Source organism: Salmo salar, chromosome 05, assembly GCF_965601325.2.
Source record: "Salmo salar chromosome 05, fSalSal1, whole genome shotgun sequence".
Lineage (NCBI taxonomy): Eukaryota > Metazoa > Chordata > Actinopteri > Salmoniformes > Salmonidae > Salmo > Salmo salar.
Window position 1 is genome coordinate 39793780 of NC_138295.1, and position 21597 is coordinate 39815376.

Below are 21597 nucleotides of genomic sequence, written 5' to 3' on the forward strand. Positions count from 1 at the left end.
TATATGATTCCATATGTGTTATTTTTTTAGTTTTGATGTCTTCACTATTGTTCTACAATGTAGAAAATAGTCAAAATTACAAAAAACCCTTGAATGAGTAGGCTTTGTCCAAACTTTTGACTGGTACTGTATATTATGACAACATTTTCTGACGTTTTTAGTTCGTTTTGGACTTCGGTGACAATATTTCCGCTGTTCGGGCACACAACATCTTTTCTGGAGGCAAGTCAAAGTTCAGAGCCAAAGTCTATGCCCCTTTGTCGGTGATTGGTCAACAGTACAGATTAATCAATAAAGTCTGTTGTCATTCAACGGGAGACAACTAATTTTCGTGCAATTTTTTTCATTGAGAAATACACTATATATACAAAAGTATGTGGACACCCCTTCAAATGAGTGGATTCGGCTATTTCAGCCACACACATTGCTAACAGGTTTATAAAATCGAGCACACCGCCATGCAATCTCCATAGACAAACATTGACAGTAGAATGGCCTGAAGAGCTCAGTGACTTTCAACGTGACACCGTCATAGGATGCTACCTTTCCAATAAGTCAGTTCATCAAATTTCTGCCCTGCTAGAGCTTCCCCGGTCAACTGTAAGTGCTGTTATTGTGAAGTGGAAACGTCTAGGAGCAACAACAGCTCAGCTGCGAAGTGGTAGGTCACACAAGCTCACAGAATGAGGCCGCTGAGTGCTGAAGAGTTTAGCGGATAGAAATCATCTGTCCTCGGTTACAACAATCATTACCGACTTCCAAACTGCCTCTGGAAGCAACGTCAGCACAAGAACTGTTCATCTGGAGCTTCATTTCCATGGCCGAGCATCCCACTTCAATCCTAAGATCACCATGCGCAATGCCAAGTGTCGGCTGGAGTGGTGTAAAGCTCACCGCCATTGGACTCTGGAGCAGTGTAAATGCGTTCTCTGGAATGATGAATCTCGCTTCACCATCTGGCAGTCCGACGGACGAATCTGGGTTTGGCGGATGCTAAGAGAATGCTTCCTGCCCGAATGCATGATTTTGAAATGAGATGTTCGACGAGCAGGTGTCCACATACTTTTGGTCATGTAGTGTACTACACCAAACAGCTTAGTTAGATGTCAAATTGCGCGACTAAGATCTGCTCCGCAGAGTTATCTTAGATTAATATGAATTCTGACTATTTTGAGGAAGTTTATACTAACTATAGCATTTCAAAATGGACAAACAGTACTATTGCTGCTTTTTTCTCAGTTTTCCAAGTGAAGGTCTTTTAAAGGAGTATGCGAGCACACTCATTCCGGTCGGGCTCGCAAAGTTTGGCTAGGCGCCAGCCGAACTGAAGCATACCGACGTCCTTAGTGTATGTGCATGTGTTTGTGTCGCCTCACAGTCCCCGCCGTTCCATGAGGTGTTGTTTAATCATTTTTTTAAGGTAAGTTTAATGTTTGCTTGAGTAATTGAAGATGGAAGGGAGTGCCATATGATCATGGCTCTGTATAATACTGTGCGTTGCCGTGAATTTGTTTTGGATATGGGGACTGTGAAGAGATCCCTGGTGGCATGTCTTGTGCAGTATGTATGGGTGTCGGAGCTGAATGTTATATGCAGACAATCTGGAATTTTCATGCTGACCAAACCGCTCGCGTCGTGTGCCCGAGTGTTGCAAAATAAATGTACACATACATGTTATTCAATCATTGCACCCACACTGCTCAATCGAGTCTGCATAGCCAGGCGCTAAAATAGAACTTGGTTCTATTTGTGACGCTTCACGCACTGCAAATCCCGCCTCTACCATCTCCTCATTGGTTTTTAGGATCATATACGCACGTGCCATCTCCTCATTGGTTTTTCGGAGCCTATACCCACGTGGGTGATTGAAAGATGAATTGAGGTCCACACTCCAGTCCAGTTGGTGGTGGTAATGCACCTTAAACTTGGTTGCCAACCGCCATATAAAGTCAAAAGAAGAAGAATCCTGAAGGAGGAGAGATTACTAGAAACAAACTTGGATTACCCTTTTTTCCGTGGATTAATTGTCGGATTAGAGGACCTTGTACATTTCAGGTAAAATAACAACCCAATGTTTATAGCTAAATTGCTATAAATGTTTGCTTATAGACCTGCCCCAAAATAAATATAGTTGGTTCAGAGTTCGTTTTGATAATTCAACCTGCGTTTCTTGATCGTGTCTGGTGTGGGGGGGACAAAATCAACATGCGCGTGACGGCGGACGCACATGCGCGAGTGGTCTGGTCAGCATGTAATGCTTCTCATGAAAACTAGAAGAGAAACAGTTCATCTCACCAATCCTCAACCAGGAAAAACTGGCATGCATATTGTTGATGTTCGTTCTGTATGTGCAGTTAAGAGCAAGGCGTGCTGCTCTGTTTTGAGCAAGCTGCAGCTTTGCTAGGTCTTTCTTTGCTGCACTTGACCATATTACTGGACAGTAATCAAGATGGGACAAGACCAGAGCCTGAACAACTAGTACAGTTGATTTGTGCCATTTGTGTATTTTGATACTGACTGTAACTCCTTATTTAGAATTTCTATGAGCTCACTGGCTTTGGGTGCTGACATGTAGAGTGTGGAATCATCAGCATACATAGTCATTCTAGCTTTGTGTAAGACCTGTGGCAAATCATTTGTAAAAATAGAGGAGAGTAACGACCGAAGGCAACTGCACTGAGGGACAATGCCCTGTATCTGATGTTAGAAAAGCTTCCATTGAAGAACACTGGGTTCTATTGGATAAAAAACATCAAAGGCTGCACTGAAATCTAACAACACAATTCCATCGATCATGCTATTATCCGTTTATTTTAACCAATTATCTGTCATCTGAGTCAGCATACTGAGAAGTTTAATATAATACTAGGAATGGCACGATGCCTTTCATGTCCTGTACCAGCCAGCCCACCTGCCTAGCTAATTATGTTTCATTACAAACATATTATGCAACATAATTACAAGGTCTCAGAGACCAAAACATTGGAAATTGACATTTTCTGTTTTCCAAGTATGTATCACCTTGACATCCTTCACCTTCATCCTGGTCCCCTCCTTCCCCACAAATATGTCATCTATATCGACCAGTAGGTGTCGCTCCAGGGAGAGAGACAGCCTCTTCCCCGACAGGAAGCCCACCGCATCCACAAACACCAGCTTGTGCAGCCAGAAGTTGAGGTTGTTCCCAAACAGAACCCTCTGGATGCCGTCGTGGAGACCCAGGTCCTGCACAACGGAGGGGAGCAGCGTGGCCGTCGTACCGAGCGAGGGGACACTCTCGGCGGACTGGGTCTTGGTCAGTAGCACGGGCTCGTAGGTGGAGTGGTTGGACTGGAAGACGGTCCAGTCGTCCCCGGGCAGGGGGCCGGGGAGGGGCTGGCCAGAGCGTGTGATGAAGAGGAGGGGGGACTTGGGATTGACCGTGCAGTCCTTCAGGCCCAGGTTGGAATGGAGGAAGAGGGGGAATCCTTTGAGCTGGGCACTCAGCAGGCTGTTCTCATTGGCCTACAGGAGGGAAATCAATGACAACATCAACAGGGGACAGCGTTACAACTTCAGTTCCATTCCAGTCAATTCTATTCAGAACGTTGCAGATAGAAATCTTGTATTGCATTGAATAGGCAAAACTTCCAATCATGTGGCATAGAATCTTGTTAGCCCTCTCTCTCCCTTCCTCATGTGGGTGTCTGAGAAAATGCAATGTTATTATATTGCCTAATTAAATAAAGGTTAAATGAAAAAACACACACACAAAAAATAATTAAGTTAACACTCACCCACACATACTAAGGATGTGCTCACACAAAAAAAAATATTACAGCAATGCTTGATGAGGTATTAACACACATTCCTGTTCAACATTGATGATGGAGCTGACTATCTCTTCAGATGAGATTTCATTGAGATGAACTCTCATTCTCTCCCCAATAGCATTCCATGTGACTACCACATGAAGCTGGTTGAGAGAAAGCCAAGAGTGTGAAAAGCTGTCATCAAGGCAAAGAGTGGCTACTTTGAAGAATCTCAAATATAAAATACATTTTGATTTGTTTAACACTTTTTTGGTTACTACACGATTCCATATGTGTTATTTCATAGTTTTGATGTCTTCACTATTATTCTCCAATGTAGAAAATAGTTAAAATAAAGAAAAACCCTTGAATGAGTAGGTGTGTCCAAACTTTTGACTGGTACTGTACATGTACCACTCCTCACGTCACCTCTGCTCTTTCACATTCTCTCCAGCACAGTGAGATCTATTTCCTTAGGGACAACAGAAAGATAAAGAGAGAAGGACAGCTGGAGAGGTGGAGATAGAGTGAAAGACAGACAGTAGGGTGTTTCTAACCTTAAAGAAGCCGATGATGCCCACTCCATACTCCACACAGTACTTGTCCAGCAGCTCTCGGTTCCAGGCATCCAGGTTTACATATTTCAGAATGTTCTCATAGATGACTAGCGTGAAGCGCCCACGCTCTTTATCTGTTAATGTGGGCATGTCCCCTTTACCTGGAGAGATCTCTGTCCGGTAGTGGAAACGTCCAGACTCCAGGATGGCGACTATCTCCTGGCCCAGCTGAGAGTACTGGCTCTCTACAAACACCAGCACCAGGGGGTTTGTCCTCACCCCTCCTCTGCCCCCCTCGCCCCCAGCAAGCCCTCCCGACACCGCCCGCACCGGGAGCAGTCGCGACGGGCTCGCCCGCAGGTCATCGTAGATGGCCGACGCCCCCTCGCTGCCAGCCACGCCCCCTCCTGAGGGCTCGAGCTCCCGTTTGACGCCGTACAGGAAGTAGGCAGAGACAAAGACACTGACGGTGCAGAAGAGGAAGAGGAGGAGCAGGGAGGTCTGGAGGGGGAGGTGGTGGACGAGACGGACCAGCCGACGCAGGCGGGACACGCATCCCAGCATCGTCACGCACAACGCCTGACCGACTGACAACACCGACCGTCCAACCGTAACACCCAGAAAACAGTCTCTCGAGGGCTACTTGGTGGAGAGTTAAAGTAAATCAGTCCGAAGTCCGTCTTGTTATTTCAAGTGGTCTAGTCGGTAATCCACAGGCTAGAGAAGCAGCAGCAGCTTCAGCAGCAGCTACTGGAGATAGGAACGAGACGGTCTCATGATGTTGGATCTCCCACATGATGTGCTGCTGATTATGTCACCATGGCAGAGATGTGGGGGGTCTCCGACCGGGGGTGCACGCTGCACGTCTGGGAGGGAGGGGAGTCAAAGTAGAAGAGGGCGGCTAGAGGGCTGGCTGGTCACCTGTCCATCACTGGAACCAGCCAACCACATCCATGTAGGCCGTTGTTCAGGGTTCTTGATTGGTGGTTGATCTTTCCAGGGGAGGGCAAAGGTGAGGTCACAAAGGTCATCCCAATAGCGGCATCCTCCTGGACGATATCTAGTGATGACCTGGAAAGAAACGCAAGAAAGAAATAGAACATTAAAAATCCACAGAGAGAATATTGCCTCTACGTAACTCAAAGCCATATTTCTTTTGTTTGTTTACTTGTGTGGGAGAGGTGTAGGCTACAGTGCCGGTGCCAGCTCCTCTTAAAGGTCATTTTAAAAGTAGTTCTTGCCTTCACCTACACATATGCCATCAGAGCTTTACCCTTGGCCCTCACAGACAGACAGACAGACACAGACAGACAGACAGACAGACAGACAGACAGACAGACAGACAGACAGACAGACAGACAGACAGACAGAAAGAAAGAAAGAAAGAAAGAAAGAAAGAAAGAAAGAAAGAAAGAAAGAAAGAAAGAAAGAAAGAAAGAAAGAAAGAAAGAAAGAAAGATCAAAGCCTAGAGGCGAGTAGTTGAGGCAGTCTGTCCAGGCAGGGCTCTGTGACTGCATGTAAAGTGAAGCCATGGCCACTAGCCTCATTCTCATCTCTCATTAAAGAGAACTACTTGAGAAATGAGACAACTGTATTATTAAGTATAGAGTTTTTTTCTCTTCTGTTATCCAACCACACACCCCCACACATGAGAGCAACACAGACCACCACCCTCTCAATCTCAACCATTCATTAATGACCACCATTCTACCCATAAGGATTCATTAAGACCTTGGATCTAATCAAAAATTGATTACCTAACGCAATCAAAAAGGTCTTCTTAAAGGGAGGGCATTATCAAAGGTTTATTACCGTACAGGGAGAGAGAGCAGAGTGCTCTGTGTGGGCCCACCAAAGCCTGACACTTTACAAAACAGTAGTTCTCGGACATGGACTGCATTTAATGAGTTATTGATTTCTGACTAGAGTAGCTTGATGAGGGAAAAACCTGATATCATTCCATGGTTCCATATAGAATTCCTCAAGGTATTCCATGAAGGAGAGCTCAATATCATTCTATATAGCATTCCTTGTGGAATACCATGGAGAAAAGCCAAAGATCTCACCATACAAAACAATCAACTGTGTGAGAACTGTACATTTTGGCAATAGCGAAGTCCCACCAGTCTTCCTGCGTCAGTCACAATCTTGAAAGACGCCCAAATCGCCCTCCTGAGCCGTGCTGCTGCGGCAGAGAAAAATATATCACACTTTCACTGAGCCGCTTCCAGATTTCCCTTCTGGAGGACCAGAGTTTTTCAACGTAAAGAGAGGCTGTGAAAAGGACGTGGGTGTGCAGAAGTATCTCTCTAGAGCAGACCAAAACACACAGCCCTGGTACGCTCAAGATTACCCATTCCTTCTGTGAGGAGCCAGGTCCGTGCCACGGCATATCAAAATAAGATTAGCCGCTACGGCACAGCGCAGAGGTCGCGTAAGAGGGCAGAGGACGACTTGCGCCGAGAGAGAGAAACTTCTTTATCAGTAGTAGTAACGTTTTCTCAGGTGGGTGGTTACTCTGCTTTGAGAGAAGGTTCCGGATATTACTCAACCACAGTGGTGGCTTTGAGTAGTCAAGTCCTCTTATTTTTCCTGAAATAGGACTTTAACCTGTTGGGGATAGGGGGCAGTATTTGCACAGCCGGATAAAAAACGTACCCGATTTAATCTGGTTACTACTCCTGCCCAGTAACTATAATATGCATATAATTGTTTGCTTTGGATAGAAAACACCCTAAAGTTTCTAAAACTGTTTGAATGGTGTCTGAGTATAACAGAACTCATTTGGCAGGCCAAAACCTGAGAAGATTCCAAACAGGAAGCGCCCTCTCTGACCATTTCTTGGCCTTCTTTGTTATCTCTATCCAAAACAAAGGATCTCTGCTGTAACGTGACATTTTCTACGGCTCCCATAGGCTCTCAGAAGGCGCCAGAACGTTGAATCATGACTCTGCAGTTACTGGCTGAAAAATTTGGTAAGTGGTCGATCTGAGAACAATGAGACGGGCGTGCGCATGCATGAGACGACACCATTTTCAACTTTGAGTCTTTGAACAAAAACAGGGTTTCCCGGTCGGAATATTATTGCTATTTTACGAGAAAAATCGCATAAAAATAGATTTTAAACAGCGTTTGACATGCTTCGAAGTACGGTAATGGAATATTGAGAAATTTTTTGTCACGATACGCGCCGGGCGCGTCACCCTTCGTTACCCTTCGGATAGTGTCTTGAACGCACGAACAAAACGCCGCTATTTGGATATAACTATGGATTATTTGGAACCAAACCAATATTTGTAAGTAAGTCCTGGGAGTGCATTCTGACGAAGAACAGCAAAGGTAATCCAATTTTTCTTATAGTAAATCTGAGTTTGGTGAGTACCAAACTTGGTGGGTGTCAAAATAGCTAGCCTGTGATGGCCGGGCTATCTACTCAGAATATTGCAAAATGTGCTTTCACCGAAAAGCTATTTTAAAATCGGACACCGTGATTGCATAAAGGAGTTCTGTATCTATAATTCTTAAAATAATTGTTGTGTTTTTTGTGAACGTTTATCGTGAGTAATTTAGTAAATTCACCAGAAGTGTTCGGTGGGAATGCTAGTCACATGCTAGTCACATGCTAATGTAAAAAGCTGGTTTTTGATATAAATATGAACTTGATTGAACAAAACATGCATGTATTGTATAACATAATGTCCTAGGAGTGTCATCTGATGAAGGTCATCTGATGAAGATCATCAAAGGTTAGTGCTGCATTTAGCTGTGGTTTTGGTTTTTGTGACATTATATGCTAGCTTGAAAAATGGGTGTCTGATTATTTCTGGCTGGGTACTCTGCTGACATAATCTAATGTTTTGCTTTCGTTGTAAAGCCTTTTTGAAATCGGACAGTGTGGTTAGATAAAGGAGAGTCTTATCTTTCAAATGGTGTAAAATAGTCATATGTTTGAGAAATTGAAGTAATAGCATTTCTAAGGTATTTGAATATCGCGCCACGGGATTCCACTGGCTGTTGACTAGGGTGGGACGGAAACGTCCCACCTAGCCCAGAGAGGTTAAAAGTAATTTTGTCTTGATAATCACACTAATGACAGAATGCTATCGGAAGCCAAAGGTCTGAGGGGACAAAAGGCTACCGTGACACTGGCATTAATGGTGACAGGGGTTGGCGGGCACCAGTTAACAGCAGGATAAGCAGAGGAGAGGAGGGAAGAGAAGGGAAGAAAGCCATCTATCTGCGGTAGGCCTTGACCAAGTCTCACCACTTATGACTGGTCCCTAATGTTGACCTTTAGCCTGGGCCACAAAGGACTACAATTACACAAGATCAGAGAGAGGGGTGAGGGAGAGTGGGGGAGAGAGAGAAAGGGGGGGGGGGGGGCGCGTGAGCAAGAGAGAGATGGAGATGGGGAGCGCAAGGAGAGCTGGAGGCCTTGGGTATGAGCCTAGGCCTTGTAGCAAGGTCAGGTGCGCCAGGGGAGAGCAGAGAAGAGAGCATTAGACTGTAATGTAGTGGGAATAGATAGGTAGCTAGGTACACTTGAGATGCATTTACACTGAGTGGAAAACGCAGGCTAATGGATGTTCAGATCTAACCCTCTCTATCTCTTACTCAATCTCTCGGCCTTCAAAGGAGACTCTAAGCATCCCTCAACCCTTCCCCCGACAAATAATGAAATAAATGGAAAATAGTGGCAAAAAGAAAGAAGAGAGAAGAAGCATGAATATTTTATGTCCTGAGTAACCTGATGGAACGTGGGGCCGACGTATCAGCAAGGTAGAGAGCGGTGGAGAGAGGCTCTCTCTCCATCCATCCCAGTCTGCTGCTGAACAGAACACAGTAAAGAAGGAATCAGTCCCTTACTCATGCATAGAGAGCAGAGGTAGAGAGGTAGACAGACTGAGACTAATGTGAATTTAATAGCTAACCTTTCCAAGCTCTCTGACGGGAAGAGCTCACAGTGAATATGAGGGCTGTAATTGCCTGTGTGGATGGAAGAGTTACTAAACGAGGCAACAGACACAGACAGATGGGGAAAGAGAGAGGGAGAGAAAAAAGTGGGAAGAGGGAAAGAAAGACGAGGCAATAAAAAGAGAGAGAAAATAGGGAGGACAGAGCGAGAGAAATTAGCAACAAAATTGACCGATGCAGCAATCAATCAGGAATTTACGAAGTGTTCAAAACAGCAATTAACATATTTACCCCATTATTAGCGTGGGATTAATTGTAAGGACAGTGGGTGCATGTATATAAACAATAGCAGATGACAGCAGCGTTGAGTAGTGTGTGTGTGTACACATAGTTTAATACATTATCAGGACCACAATGTCTTGACAAGTCACTAGAATGTCCTGACAATATAGGAAAACAACACTTTTGAAAAGTCAGTACTTTATTTCCCATGTCCTGCATTTATTAAAAGGTTAGAGTTGAGATAAATAGGATTTTGAATGGGAATACATTTTAGTGTCTTGCAAATGTATTCATCCCTCTTGGCGCTTTTTCTATTTTGTTGCATTAAAACCTGTAATTAAAATGGATTTTTATTTGGATTTCATGTAATGGACATACAAAAAATAGTCCAAATTAGTGAAGTGAAATTAAAAAAAATTACTAGTTTCCAAAAATTCAAAACAAAAAATACGGAAAAGTGGTACGTGCATATGTATTCACCCCTTTGCTATGAAGCCCCTAAATAAGATCTGGTGCAACCAATTACCTTCAGAAGTCACATAATTAGTTAAATAAAGTCTACCTGTGTGCAATCTAAGTGTCACATGATCTGTCACATGATCTCAGTATATATTAGAGGTGGACCGATTATGATTTTTCAACGCCGATACCGATTATTGGAGGACCAAAAAAGCCGATACCGATTAATCGGGCGATTTTAAAAAATACATACAAATTTGTAATAATGACAATTACAACAATACTGAATGAACATTTATTTTAACTTAATATAATACATCAATAAATCATTTTAGCCTCAAATAAATAATGAAACATGTTCAATTTGGTTTAAATAATGCAAAACAAAGTGTTGGAGAAGAAAGTAAAAGTGCAATATGTGCCATGTAAGAAAGCTAACGTTTAAGTGCCTTGCTCAGAACATGGGAACATATGAAAGCTGGTGGTTCCTTTTTAACATGAGTCTTCAATATTCCCAGGTAAGAAGTTTTAGGTTGTAGTTATTATAGGAATTATAGGACTATTTCTCTCTCTACGATTTGTATTTCATATACCTTTGACTATTGGATGTTCTTATAGTCACTTTAGTATTGCCAGTGTAACAGTATAGCTTCCGTCCCTCTCCTTGCTCCTACCTGGGCTCGAACCAGGAACACATCGACAACAGCCACCCTCGAAGCAGCGTTACCCATGCAGAGCAAGGGGAACAACTACTCCAAGTCTCAGAGCGAGTGACGTTTGAAACGCTATTAGCGCGCACCCCGCTAACTAGCTAGACATTTCACATCGGTTACACCAGCCTAATCTTGGGAGTTGATAGGCTTGAAGGGGTGGGTATAGTTTGTGGAATGTTCCAACAGGAATCTGTTCCAAAAAACGTAAAGTAAAAGGTTGCCAACCAACAACGCATACAAAGTAGCAACGCATACAAACCTAGCTAACTAGCTGCTGAATAGGCATCAACTCACCACGTAGCTTATTCTTAATGTTTGTCCATAGGCAACCAGAGTGAGGACAGACATTTTTCGGAATAAACGTGATGAGTGAAAAACGCAATGAAATAGACCACTCCCTACCCAGTATCTTATTCTGCCGCTATACAACTTTGTATGCGTTGTTTTTTGGCAGCCTTGTTATTTACTAAGTTTTTGGAATAGATTCCTGTTGGAACGTCCCACAAATTATATTAAATTATAGTTGATAGGCTTGAAGTCATAAACAGCGCAATGCTTGAAGCACAGAGAAGAGCTGCTGGAAAAACGCACAAAAGTGCTGTTTGAATGAACGCTTACGAGCCTGCTGGTGTCTACCACCGCTCAGTCAGACTGCTCTATCAAATCATAGACTTAATTATAATATAATAAACACACAGAAATACGAGCCTTAGGTCATTAATATGGTCGAATCTGGAAACTATCATCGCGTTTTTTCTTTCAGTGAAATACGGAACCGTTCTGTATTTTATCTAACGGGTGGCATCCCTAAGTCTAAATATTCCTGTTACATTGCACAACCTTCAATGTTATGTCATAATTACGTAAAATTCTGGCAAATTAGTTCACAACGAGCCAGGCGGCCCAAACTGTTGCATATACCCTGACTGCGTGCAATGAACGCAAGAGAAGTGACACAATTTCATGTTAGCAGGCAATATTAACTAAATATGCAGGTTTAAAAATATATACTTGTGTATTGATTTTAAAGAAAGGCATTGATGTTTATGGTTAGGTACATTGGTGCAACGACAGTGCTTTTTCGCAAATGCGCTTGTTAAATCAACACCCGTTTGTCGAAGTAGGCTGTGATTCGATGAGAAATTAACAGGCACCGCATCGATTATATGCAAAGCAGGACACGTTAGATAAACTAGTAATATCATCAACCATGTGTAGTTAACTAGTGATTATGTTAAGATACGTTTAATGCTAGCTAGCAACTTACGTTGGCTTCTTGCTGCCCTCGCGTAACAGGTAGTCAGCCTGCCATGCAGGCTCCTCGTGGAGTGCAATGTAAGGCAGGTGGTTAGAGTGTTGGACTAGTAACCGGAAGGTTGCAAAAACGAATCCCCGAATCCCCCCTGAACAAGGCAGTTAACCCCCGTTCCTAGGCCGTCATTGAAAATAAGAATGTGTTCTTAATCTGACTTGCCTAGTTAAATAAAGGTGTAAAAAAATATATATAATCGGCAAATCGGTGGCCAAAAATACAGATTAATCGGTCGGCCTCTAGTATATATACACCTGTTCTGAAAGGCCCCAGAGTCTGCAACAGTACTAAGCAAGGGGCACCACCAAGCAAGCAGCACCACAAAGACCAAGGAGCTCTCCAAACAGGTCAGGGACAAAGTTGTGGAAAAGTACAGAACAGGGTTGGGTTATAAAAAAATATCAGAAACTTTGAACATCCCACTGAGCACCATTAAATCAATTATTAAAAATTGGAAAGAATTTGGCGCCACAACAAACCTCCTGCCAAGAGAGGGCTGCCCACCAAAACTCATGGACCAGGCAAGGAAAGCAATAATCAGAGAGGCAACAAAGAGACCAAAGGTAACCCGGAAGAAGCTGCAAAGCTCCACAGCAGAGATTGGAGTATCTGTCCATAGGACCACTTTAAGCCATACACTCCACAGAGCTGGGCTTTATGGAAGAGTGGTCAGAAAAAAGCCATTGCTTAAAGAAAAAAAGAAGCAAACACATTTGGTGTTCACAAAAAGGCATGCGGGAGACTCCCTAAACATATGGAAGAAGGTACTCTGGTCAGATGAGACTAAAATTTAGCTTTTTGGCAATCAAGGAAAACACTATGTCTGGTGCAAACCCTACACCTCTCATCACCCCGAGAATACCATCACCACAGTGAAGCATGGTGGTGGCAGCATCATGCTGTGGGGATGTTTTTCCATCGGCAGGGACTGGGAAACTGGTCAGAAATGAAGGAATGATGTATGGTGCTAAATACAGGGAAATTCTTGAGGGAAACCTGTTTCAGTCTTCCAGAGATTTGAGACTGGGATGGAGGTTCACCTTCCAGCAGGACAATGACCCTAACCATACTGCTAAAGCAACACTCGGGTGGTTTAAGGGGAAACATTTAAATGTCTTGGAATGGCCTAGTCAAAGCCCAGACCTCAATCCAATTGAATATCTGTGGTATGACTTAAAGATTGCTTTACACCAGTGGAACCCATCCAACTTGAAGGAGCTGTAGGAGTTTTACCCTGAAGAATGGGCAAAAATCCCAGTGGCTAGATGTGCCAAGCTTATAGAGACATACCCCAATATACTTGCAGCTGTAATTGCTGCAAAAGGTGGCTCTACAAAGTACTGACTTTAGGGGGATGAATATTCATGCATGCTCAAGTTCTGTTTTTTTTGTATTATTTCCTGTTTGTTTCACAATAAAAACTATTTTGCATCTTCAAAGTGGTAGGCATGTTGTGTAAATCAAATGATACAAACCCCCCAAAAATCTATTTTAATTCCAGGTTGTAAGGCAACAAAATAATGCCAAGGGGGTGAATACTTTCGCAAGCCACTGTATCTCCCCAAAAAGTCCTGAAAATTCACGAAAACAAATCTGTGTATACATGTTTTCCTACATTTGTGTGAGACTGAGTAGTCTTTAGCCTCTGGGTAGGTGGTCAGTCAGACCTAACAAAGGAGAGGGAGACGGGGGCCTCCTCTGGACGTCAGCTCTAGCAAAGCAACTCCTTCGATAAACAACACTAAGGTCGGCTCTCTCCCTCTCTCCCCCCTGAGGCCAGTGCAGTACAGTAGCAGCGTGGGGTGAACTAGCCAGAGGTGCCCCTTTTTGATAAATAAAATTGTCCCTCTGCTCTCTGCCCCTTAGGACCTTAATGCCCCTGATCTCCCCCTCCTTACACCCCTCACCACCCGCGGTGCCGCTGACAGGAATAAATTATGACCCTCCCTGTTCCGTCTCCATGTGCCTTGGCAACCGCACACTCTCCATGGTAACGCCAGAGTACGGCAGTGTTCTCCTTCTGTGGCGGCAGCATTCCCTCTGTTCTCAATAAATAATAATAATAATTCACTCCATATACAAACGTATACATACGAACAACAACTTACAGATGCACACAAACAATGACTGCATATCATCTGCCCAGAACTGCATGCTCACACCCCCATACCTAGTGCCTGAATTATTGTTTGCCACTTGTCCTTAAATTGTATCAATTCGTTTTTTATTCTTGGTCACCCATGCCATTTCAATAATGTTGTTGTTTCAAACAGTGTAAACTACTGCATCTGGAAGGCACTGTTAAATGATACACATGCAGAGTCATTTTCGGCAAAAACACACACATACAGTAAGTACAGTGCCTTCAGAAAGTATTCACACACCTTGAACTTCTCCAAATGCTGTTGTGGTACAGCCTGAATTTGAGATTTTGCGTTACTGGCCTACACACAATACACCTTAAAGTCAAAGTGGAATTATGTTTTTTTTAACGTTTTTACAAATTAATTCAAAATGAAAAGCTGAAATGTCTTGAGTCAATAAGTGTTCAACCCCTTTTGTTATGGCAAGCCTAAATAAGTTCAGGAGTAAAAATGTGCTTAACAAGACACATAACAAGTTGCTTAACAAGTCACATAATAAGTTGCTTAACAAGTCACATAACAAGTTGCATGGACGCACTCTGTATGCAATAATAGTGTTTAACATGATTCTGAATGACTACCTCATCTTCGTACCCCACACATACAATTATATGTAAGGACCTTCAGTTGAGCAGTGAATTTCAAACACAGATTCAACCACAACAACCAGGGAGGTTTTCCAATGCCTCTCAAAGAAGGGAACCTATTGGTATATGGGTAAAAATGAAAAAAGCAGACACTGAATATCCCTTTGAGCATGGTGAAGCTACTAAATACACTTTGGATGGTGTGTCAATACACCCAGTCACTACAAAGATACAGGCATCCTTCCTAACTCAGTTGCCGGAGAGGAAGAAAACCGTTCAGGGATTTCACCACAAGGCCAATGACGACTTTAAAACAGTTACAGACAGAGATAATGGCTGTGATAGGAGAAAACTGAGGATGGATCAAAAACATCGTAGTTACTTCACAATACTAACCTAAATTATAGAGTGACTATAAGGAAGCCTGTACAGCATAAAAATATTCCAAAACATACATCCTGCAAAAAATGTGGCAAAGAAATTAACTTTATGTCCTGAATGCAAAGCATTATGTTTGGGGCAAATCCAACACAACACATCACTGAGTACCACTCTTCATATTTTCAAGCAAGGTGGTGGCTGCATCATGTTATCGGTATGTTTGTCATCAGCAAGGACTTGGGATTTTGGGGGGGGGGAAAAGGAAGGGAAAACCATAGAGGAAAACCTGGTTCAGTCTGCTTTCCAACAGACACTGGGAGAAAAAACTTTCAGCTGGACAATAACCTAAAACAACTCCAAAAAAATACTGGAGTATCTTTACCAAGATGACAATGAATGTTCCTGAGTGGCCTAGTTACAGTTTTGACTTAACTCAGCTTGAAAATCTATGGCAGGAAAATGTCTCTCTAGCAATGATCAATAACCAAATTGAAGAATAAAAAAAAGCAGAACAGCAGTACTGTACGTCCATCCAGCTGGACAGGTCAGTGCCAGGGTCGGAGCCAAGGGGTCGGGGTCAAGGTCAGGGTGGTGTAATCCCTAATGTGTAATCCAGTTAATTTGGACTAGGGTTGCAAAGGGAGGGTATATTACTGGAAACTTTCTAAATTTACAAGTAAACTACCAGAATTTTGATATCTTTCAAGAATTGTATGTGGTCTATCACAAGACGTGTAGTGGCCTTTTTGGGTACTTCAGAGTGTCACGTGTCTAATTATCTGGCCCTCTCTTCTGGCTTTATCACATGTAAAATATTTGAAATAATTAAATAAGAAGATTTTAAAATAAAAACTTGAATGACAAAGCAGTGAAACATCCTGAATGTAAACCATTGGTGTTTAATAGCTGGGTTTCAGCATGAAATATCCCCCCCCCCCCCCAAAATTACATAATTGTATTTATTTTACTATGTCAATGGCGATATGAGCATGTAAATCTTGGTGGGGCAAAAATGTTTTGGGGGGGATGCACGCCATCAAAGCCACTACACAACACTAAACAATAAATTAATTGCACTATAACGGTGACAAACGGTGCCCACAAACTATTAGGGCCTACATAAAGCTGTCCCAACAGCAGTCCCAACGCCTTACCACTGCTACACCTGGCTATCAGCGGAGCCTTGTCTGGCTGCGAAAAATTTCATTCAGACTAATTTACTGCCTTTAAAAACAACATAGCTGATATGGCTGACTTGCTTAAACAAATGTGGTTTCTATTGACAATTGAGATGTACAAACTATGGCATAAGTGGACAACAAGCGGATAAGGGGCAATCCGTAATTTCGATTATGACAGTCATGAGCGAGCTAGGACGGATGTAGTCAATATAACTATTTGTTCAGCCCTTTTGAACTGTACAGCGACAGAATTCAGAACATGGACCATTCTTACATTGTTCTCTCATTGTCCAATCAAAGCTACTGTAGATACAACGTGATTTGATGTAATTTTATCTGTGGCCAATGACCTTGAGCCTTTTTGGATCAGCACTTCTAATGTAACTCTATGGCAGCACGCAAGGGGCTTGAATTTTCGAGCTCTACCCTTAGATTTGGCGGTGACGTAGTGTCCCCATGAGTGACAGAACACTGAGCAAATCACTGCTCAACTAGAGAACATTACCAACCCCTACGCTCCGTATTTTCCGCTGTCTGCCCCACCATCACAGAAAGCACTGAGCTAGGCTGAAGCACCTGCATTTTGGAGCTGCCTTACTCAAGAAAGCAAAAAAGAGACCAGGTTTGTATGCGGCTTTATCAACTCAATGATTATTATTTATTTTTTTACATTGTTTGCTAACTGATATGTGACACGTATTAATTGCAAAAAAACATGCAAAACAGGCAACCAAGTTTTGTTTCTGCATCTTTTACTTTCGGCTTCAAACAGCTTTAACAACTATTTTTGGTTATGAAAAATATATTTCACAAAGGCTTGGATGGTACAATGATTTCCTACACTATACTATCTTATTTGAAATTAGGCAAACTATTAGCTGTAGCAACCAGGAAATGGCGGTGCAATTTCTGCATAGTGTAACTTATACTTGAATAACTTAAAGTTATTCAAGTATAAATGACCAAAGTTACAATTGATTGCCGTACATTTTCTGTTAATTACCTAAATTATTGAAGATTCTAGTAACTTTGGTAAATTTATCAGCAGTGTTGCAACCCTAATCTGGACATTGTTTGACATTAGGACAGCAGCACGTGTTAATGACTGGTAGTGGTTCACTATTGACTCCTTCCATGAAGACTACCAGCCTACTTATAGCAAGTGAAGGGGGAACAGCCGGACCAGGACTTGAACCAGGGACTCTGCAGTTATGGGTAGAGCACACTACGACCTGCACCATTAAAGTCCATGCAGAGTTCTTCACAGAGGCTGTAGGAAGGCTACACTTCGTATGATAATAATGGCTTTTGAAAGTGTGCAGCTTTGGATTTTTCAATCATAAAGAATGTAGTGGTACTTTCTACAGCTGAACGAAATCTCAGCATTTGCATTCATCCTGTCCTTTCTATCCTGTTGGAGATTAAGGACTTCAAAAGAAATGGAAAATTCCCTTTTGCTGTGCTGCATTTAAAGCTACAAACATGCACACATGGAAATGCAAGCGAAAACAATAGTTTTTTGACAGGTTGTATTTCAAAGGCAGTTCCCTCCGTCGGGTCTAAGTCACACTTGGCATCCATCAATAAAGAATCAAATCAGATCTGAAATTCAAAATCCATTTCATGCATCCATTGTGGCTGTCGCGATTAAAAGTTTGGGATGTGAAAAAGCGTGAAGAATAAGCTCAGTGAAAGTTTCTCTCTCTCTCTCCGGCTCTTCTCTCTTTTTTTGCCCATCTGAATGTACAAAGCGGGCAGCATCCCTTTTTGCCGCAGTGCCAACATTTACACTGACTTCCCTCTTAAATCAATTCATTTCATGCCTGTGAAGGACTAATCTTTTGTGGACAGACTACGTAAACATAAATGGTAATGTAGATCTGTCATGATACAACACGGATGCGTGAGATCAGCAGCATTGTTCCGGTGCTTCGGTTTTCCATCACTGATTATTTGGAAAAATCATGATTTCGCAGGTGTTAGCATCTTTCGAATTTCGGAAGGGGACATTTGGCCCAGACACTTGCTCGTAACTTGCAAACAGAAAAGGGTGGAGCTCTTCGTTCCGGTTCCGATCCTCGTTTTATCTCTTCTCTTAACACGTATGGACCCATAACTTAATCGAGCATCTGACCAATTACGCAAGACTTTACTTCTGAATTAAAGTGAAGGACGGAGGTGACAAAGCTGGAATAGAAACAAAATCTAGTTTGGTACCGTGGTTCTAATTCTCGAGGAAAGTGACTTTGACTGTTTCTCCTCTTTCTACACCTCATACGAATTGAACAGCTGCTGAATTATGAAAAATGTTCAGCACCTCAATTTATGTACCCAAGACTGAGTTGATTTCACCAAGGATTATTTTTATAAAGAAATTCCTCAAATGGTTCGTGGGCCTCCAATTACGACTCTGGCCAAATGGAGATTGAAATGATTGCTTTTAGTGAACAGCCAATAATTGATCGAGCCTTTCCTAGTGTATCGGCCCTTGAGTATAGGTGCAGCCGATGTCCCCTATGTAGCGCGAGTGCACTTATGTTAACTTTCGCAAGCCGGCGAGGAACTTCTGGTTGGACTTCATCTTGTTAGCTACCCACTTATCGTGCATATAGTTTCAAGTACACTTGAATAAAGACACACAGCATGTAGACATACTGAAAGAAGGGATGTTCATCTTTCCCTTTCAAGACTATTCAATAGGTATCTAGATACATGGGCCCCGATATAACACAGGAAGGATACGTTTTAGTTTGAAACAAATCGGTGCGATTCAGTTTGATTAGAGAACGAATTGATATGATTCGGCTGGATGTGAAACGATTCGATGAGCTAACATTTGTTGCATAACCACATTCATTTTCCATTCTAAATTAAAATCTGCTGCTGATGGGGCTCTTGAGCTGGGCCTCTCTGAGCAGGATCTGTCTGAGCTGACTCATGTACAGTTGAAGTAGGAAGTTTACATACACTAGGTTGGAGTCGTTAAAACTTGTTTTCAACCAGTCCACAAATTTCTTGTTAACAAACTATAGTTTTAGCAAGTCGGTTAGGACATCTACTTTGTGCATGACAAAAGTAATTTTTCCAACAATTCTTTACAGACAGATTATTTCACTATCACAATTCCAGTGGGTCAGAAGTTACATACACTAAGTTGACTGTGCCTTTTAAACAGCTTGGAAAATTCCAGAAAATGATGTCATGTCTATAGAAGCTTCTGATAGGCTAATTGACATCATTTGAGTCAATTGGAGGTATACCTGTGGATGTATTACAAGGCCTACCTTCAAACTCAGTGTATCTTTGCTTGACATCATGGGAAAATTAAAAGAAATTAGCCAAGACCTCAGAAAAAAAGTTGTAGACCTCCACAAGTCTGGGTCATCCTTGGGAGCAATTTCTAAGTGCCTGAAGGTACCACGTTCATCTGTACAAACAATAGTACGCAAGTATAAACACCATGGGACCACGCAGCCGTCATACCGCTCAGGAAGGAGACGTGTTCTGTCTCCTAGAGATGAACGTACTTTGGTGCGAAAAGTGCAAATCAATCCCAGAACAGCAAAGGAACCTTGTGAAGATGCTGGAAGAAACAGGTTCAAACATATCTATGTCCACAGTAAAACTAGTCCTATATCGACATAACCTGAAAGGCCGCTCAGCAAGGAAGAAGCCACTGCTCCAAAACCGCCATAAAAAAGCCAGACTACAGTTTGCAACTGCACATGGGGACAAAGATCGTACTTTTTGGAGAAATGTCCTCTGGTTTGATGAAACAAAAATAGAACTGTTTGGCCATAATGACCATCGTTATGTTTGGAGGAAAAAGGGGGAGGCTTGCAAGCTGAAGAACACCATCCCAACTGTGAAGCACTGGGGTGACAGCATCATGTTGTGGGGGTGCTTTGCTGTAGGAGGGACTAGCGCACTTCACAAAATAGATGGCACCACGAGGAAGGAAAAGTATGTGGAAATATTGAAGCAACATCTCAAGACATCAGTCAGGAAGTTAAAGCTTGGTCGCAAATGGGTCTTCCAAATGGACAATGACCCCAAGCATACTTCCAAAGTTGTGGCAAAATGGCTTAAGGACAACAAAGTCAAGGTATTGGAGTGGCCATCACAAAGCCCTGACCTCAATCCTATAGAAAATGTGTTGGCAGAACTGAAAAAGCGTGTGCGAGCAAGGAGGCCTTACAAACCTGACTCAGTTACAGCAGCTCTTGTCAGGAGGAATAGGCCAAAATTCACCCAACTTATTGTGGAAAGCTTGTGGAAGGCTACCCGGAATGTTTGACCCAAGTGAAACAATTTAAAGGCAATGCTACCAAATACTAATTGAGTGTATGTTAACTTCTGACCCACTGGGAATGTGATGAAAGAAATAAAAGCTGAAATAAATCATTCTCTCAACTATTATTCAGACATTTCATATTATTATAATAAAGTGGTCATCCTAACTGACCTAAAACAGGGAATTCTTACTAGGATTACATGTCAGGAATGGTGAAAAACTGAGTTTATATGTATTTGGCTAAGGTGTATGTAAACTTCCGACTTCAACTGTATGTGTGTGTGTAAATTATGTATGGCTATGGTGTATGTACTATGTAGGCACCTGAGCTGAGCCATAAGGGATACTCGGCATCTACCACCCAATTACCACTATCAGATTAGGGGGGTCAATGTAGCTTGTATGTTTGTTTGTTCTGAAATCACCATCACCCACTAATTAAATAGTAATTTTTGCAGAAGAAGTGTTTGAGTTAGTAATGTATCTTTATTTACAGGCTTACAAATGAGCCATGACATAGTCAATAAAAATACAGTACCAGTCAAAAGTTTGGACACACCTAGTCATTCAAGAGTTTCTTTATTTTGACTATTTTCCACATTGTAAAATAATAGTGGGCATCAAAACAATGAAATAAGACATATGGAATCATGTAGTAACCATAAAAGTGTTAAACAAATCAAAACATATTTTAGATTCTTCAAAGTAACCACCCTTTGCCTTGATGACAGCTTTGCACACTCTTGGCATTCTTTCAACCAGCTTCACCTGGAATGCTTTTCCAACAGTCTTGAAGGAGTTCCCACATATGCTGAGCACTTGTTGGCTGCTTTTCCTTTACTCTGCGGTCTAACTCATCCCAAACCATCTCAATTGGGTTGAGGTCGGGTGATTGTGGCGGACAAGTCATCTGATGCAGCATTTCATCACTCTCCTTTTTGGTCAAATTGCCCTTATACAGCCTGGAGGTGTGTTTGGTCA

The 21597-nt window shown here is 42.4% G+C and overlaps 1 protein-coding gene across 2 annotated transcripts in view; it reads right to left on the reverse strand.

Annotated features, from left to right (window-relative positions):
- Nucleotides 1-21597, reverse strand: part of ndst1a (N-deacetylase/N-sulfotransferase (heparan glucosaminyl) 1a) — a 98376-nt gene that overhangs the window by 12941 nt on the left and 63838 nt on the right. Inside the window, exons 2-3 of one of the 2 annotated variants that reach the window (XM_014199895.3) lie at nt 4349-5419; nt 3022-3504 (exon numbers count right to left, since the gene is read on the reverse strand). In XM_014199895.3, the coding sequence (XP_014055370.1) occupies nt 3022-3504; nt 4349-4912 (1047 nt within the window). In that variant the 5' untranslated portion in view covers nt 4913-5419. The remainder of the gene's footprint in view (nt 1-3021; nt 3505-4348; nt 5420-21597) is intronic. The other variant, XM_014199896.3, reaches the window with a different exon arrangement.